A 3,966-nucleotide genomic window follows, 5' to 3' on the forward strand; every position below is an offset into this window, starting at 1 on the left:
GGAGGGCTCTGTTATTGGGGCTTGTGGGTTTTGGGATGGGTTAGAGTGGGTGTGGAACTTCCAATGGAGATGTGAGTTGTTCCAATGGGAATTGGAACTACTGAACCAGTTGCATGAGGCTTTGAGACCAGTGAGGCTAGTACAAAACAGAGAGGATAGAGTGGTGTGGAAATATGATGGGCAATGTGTTTTTTCAACCAAATCGTTTGTGCAGGTATGGCAGGAGGAAATGCTACCAGAGAAGATAACCAGCTTCAGTTTTACTAGGAGTATCTGGAAAGGTTTGGTTCCACCAAGAGTGGAGCTTTTTGCCTGGTTCGTGCTGATAGGCCGAGTGAATACAAAGGAAAGGCTAAGCCGGTTTGGTATCATTACTCAGGAAGATAATGTTTGTGTGCTGTGTAATAATGATGTGGAGCACGTATATCACTTGTTTCTAGGCTGTACTTTTGCGTCGCAGGTGTGGAATGCTTGGGTAGCAGCTTTTGGCCGACATTGGTCCTTTCCGGGATCGATGAAAGAGCATTTTCTGAGCTGGACAGAGGAACCGCGGAGTAAGGTGAACCAAAGACAGCGATTGAGGAGCTTCTGTGCGATCCTTTGGAACATTTGGCTGGAAAGAAATAGGAGGATATTCCAGAATACCAGCAAAGGCGTTGAAGAAATTATCAACTTGACCTTCCTTAGTGCTAATGAGTGGAGTTGTGTGGATCCTTTTTGTTGTTGATGGCTTTGTCCGGAGATGACTGAGGATCGGTTCGTGCGACTTTTTTAGCTATTAGTCTTTAGATTTATTTTTAGTTATGCTATGTTCCTGTTTGCTCCACCTTCGTTGTGTTGAGCTTTGCTTTCAAAAAAAAGTATATCGACCGCAAATGGCTATCATTTTAGTTACAAAATGCATATTAATTTCTGAATGCTTACAAGAACAATGCAAGATAGAATTAGCTGCAAAAAAGCATGCACTCTAGTTGTCGAAATAGATTATGGGAGGTGCAGACTAAGGAATCCTGAGCTCACTCAAAAGCTGATAAATCAAGATAAGTCCAGTTTAAGAAACTATCGATGCTCGATAGAGTTTCTCAGCGCCGCTACCAATAACGCCACTAGTGACAATTGTCTCTGCTCTTCTTCTTTCGTACGGCGTCCTCCACCGCCTCTCATTACCATAGTCAGAGAGATTTATTTAAAAGAAAAATATATCTACCCCTCTCTCTCTGTAGCACATTTTCTTTTAATCTTAAAATTTTAAATTAAATTAAAACTAAATATTAAAATAACAAATTTTATATTTAATCTTAAATTATTATTTATTACATATATGATTCCAAAAATATTGATATCACATTTTATGAAACTCAAAATATAAGTGATATTTAAGCTAACATTTGATGGTGAATTATAGCATGCACCGGTCCAAATGAGGAGATTGATGCACCTGTCACCTCTGACACAAGTTTCTGCTTTGGTGGCAGATCTTTTTGTATTTTATAAGATTGGCTATATAGTTTTGTATATTGTGTTATGACCTCTCAACTTATACATGTTTGCATTCGAACCCCCTTTGTGAATGGGCTGTTGACTGAGTTTTAGCCCATTTGGTAGAGGGAGGAGATGAAGAGGGGCTGCCATTAACTCCACAGCTCAAGTGATGGCAAAATCCTAGAGTTTTGGCAAAGTTGGTAGGACAGAGCATGGTAGAGTTTTGGGCATTTTCGTTTATAGTGTATTCTGTGTGATGTAATGTGATGTTAATCCGTGAACCCCATTTCTGCGCAGGACTGCATGGAGGGAGAATCCGCAGCGGAGGAATGTTACCGGCCGTTGTCTGCCGAAGAAGAGGGAGGCGATGGAAGCGATGCCTTCGGCCCAGGCGGCAACGAAATCGGTGACGAAGTTGAGGATGTGGAATTAGGGGTGGAGTCGGATGCAGAGGAGAATTTCGGGGATAGCTTCTTTGACAACTGAGAAGAGAGAGCAGTGGACAGCATTGCAGAGTTGGGGTGTATAAATTTCAAGGAAATAACTGCAAGGGAGATTATGATGTATCATTTTTCGGATCGATCGGTGGCATTCTTGTTTTACAGTTTGTATGCGAAGATGAATGGTTTCACTGTGAGGAAGAATAAGATTTGGCGAAATGTGAGGAATGAGGTTACTCAACAAGAATTTGTATGTTTCCGGCATAGGTTCAGAGGAATCGGGTCCGTTAACGACGGCAAGCGACAAAAACGTGAGCCAAAGGCGGAGACCAGATGCGGCTGTGAGGCAGAGATGCGCGTCCACGTGCACTCCGATAGTGGTAGATGGATAATATCATACTTTCAGGACGTTCACAACCACGAGTTGCTGGACGATAGACTGACTTTCATGCTACCGGGCCATAGGAAAATGGATGCAGCCGTCGTGGAACAAATGAACATGATGCTTAGAGTTGGGATTAAAACGCCACATATTTATTCCTCTTTTGTGCAGACTGTCGGGGGATTCCAAAACCTTCCATTTCTAAAAGGGGATATGTATAACCAGATAGGGAAGCAACGGAGGCTCATTGGGGGGGGGATGCGACGGCTTGCCTGAAGTTCCTGGAATCAACTGCGCAGGCTAATCCTGGAATGTTTATGCGTTATTTGGCGGACAAGGATGGTCGTTTGGTGCACTGTTTTGGTCGGATAATTGCAGTCAACTGGATTATGGTTTGTTTGGGGATGTGGTGGCATTTGATACGACATATCGGAAGAATAAGTATATGTGTCCACTGGTTGTGTTTTCTGGAGTGAATCACCATAACCAAACAATTGTGTTTGCCGCTGCGCTAGTTGCAAATGAGAATGAGCAAACTTACACCTGGTTGCTGCAACAGTTCCTGGACGCCATGAATGGTAAAGTACCTGGGTGTGTGATAACAGATGGGCATGGAGCGATGAAAAAGGCAATTGAAGCGGTGTTTCCTGGGGCTTATCACCGTTTGTGGGCGTGGCATCTGCTGCGGAATGCCACTTCTAACCTAAGAAACCCCAGATTTACTTCTGAATTTAAGAAATGCATGTTGTTTGATTATGAGGTGTGGGAGTTTGAAGATCATTGGCATTATATGGTGGATGTGCTTGGTCTGTCTGATAATCAATGGGTTTCTGACCTTTACTCTAGCAGAAGGATGTGGGCAACTGCACATATAAGGGGCAACTTCTTTGGGGGTTTTCGTACAACGTCAAGGTGTGAAGGATTGCACTCAATGCTGGGTAAATTTGTCCAGTCTCGCCATAATTTGAGGGACTTTATTGAGCAGTTTATGCGTTGCATATCCCAAATGAGGTCCAGGGAAGCACACTCTGATATGTTATCCGTGGTTGGGGAACCAGTGCTATAGAGTCCGTTTCATGATTTGGAGAGGTCAGCTGTAAAGAAGCTCACAAGGGCAATTTTCTTAAACTTCAGGCCCATGCTTTTCTACGCTTGCACACTGAAGGTACGAACACACACATGGAGCCAGACTTCTGATACATTCACTTTGTCTAGGTCAGCTAATGCGCGTAGGGAGTGGCAAGTGTGTCACTATGGTGACAGTAACAATTTCAAGTGCTCTTGCTTGCGAATGGAGTCCCTTGGTATACCGTGTGATCACATTGTAGCAGTGCTGGTACATTTGGAGATGACTGACATACCAGACAGTCTTGTTCTGGATCGTTGGTCCAAGAGTGCTCGCTCGAAAGTAAGGGCCTTTGTGGAGAAAGGTCCATTTTGCTGGGATTCAACAATCATTGCCGCAATTGGATGTTGAATGATCTATGCAGGAAAATGTATGTTCTTGCGTGTCGTCACGAAACTGAATTTGCCGACATGACGGATAAAGTTCTTCATGAGATAGTGCGGCTGAAAGAGATTGAGGATTCTGGTGATGCAGGTGGTCTGAATGAAGTTGGGGAAGCTTCAACACTAGAGGGCTGTCTGAGGGATCCACAGTTG

The 3,966-nt window shown here is 43.6% G+C and overlaps 1 protein-coding gene across 1 annotated transcript; it reads left to right on the plus strand.

Moving 5' to 3' along the window:
• Nucleotides 2,101-2,580, plus strand: LOC107604741 (protein FAR1-RELATED SEQUENCE 5-like). Its single transcript, XM_016306406.1, has one exon. The coding sequence runs from the start codon at nucleotides 2,101-2,103 to the stop codon at nucleotides 2,578-2,580; it is 480 nt and encodes a 159-aa protein (XP_016161892.1).

Source organism: Arachis ipaensis, chromosome B01 (genome assembly GCF_000816755.2).
Source record: "Arachis ipaensis cultivar K30076 chromosome B01, Araip1.1, whole genome shotgun sequence".
Taxonomy (NCBI): domain Eukaryota; kingdom Viridiplantae; phylum Streptophyta; class Magnoliopsida; order Fabales; family Fabaceae; genus Arachis; species Arachis ipaensis.

Coding starts and splice junctions, on each gene's coding strand:
- LOC107604741 (XM_016306406.1), top strand. CDS start 2,101: ATGAATGGTTTCACTGTGAGGAAGAATAAGATTTGGCGAAATGTGAGG.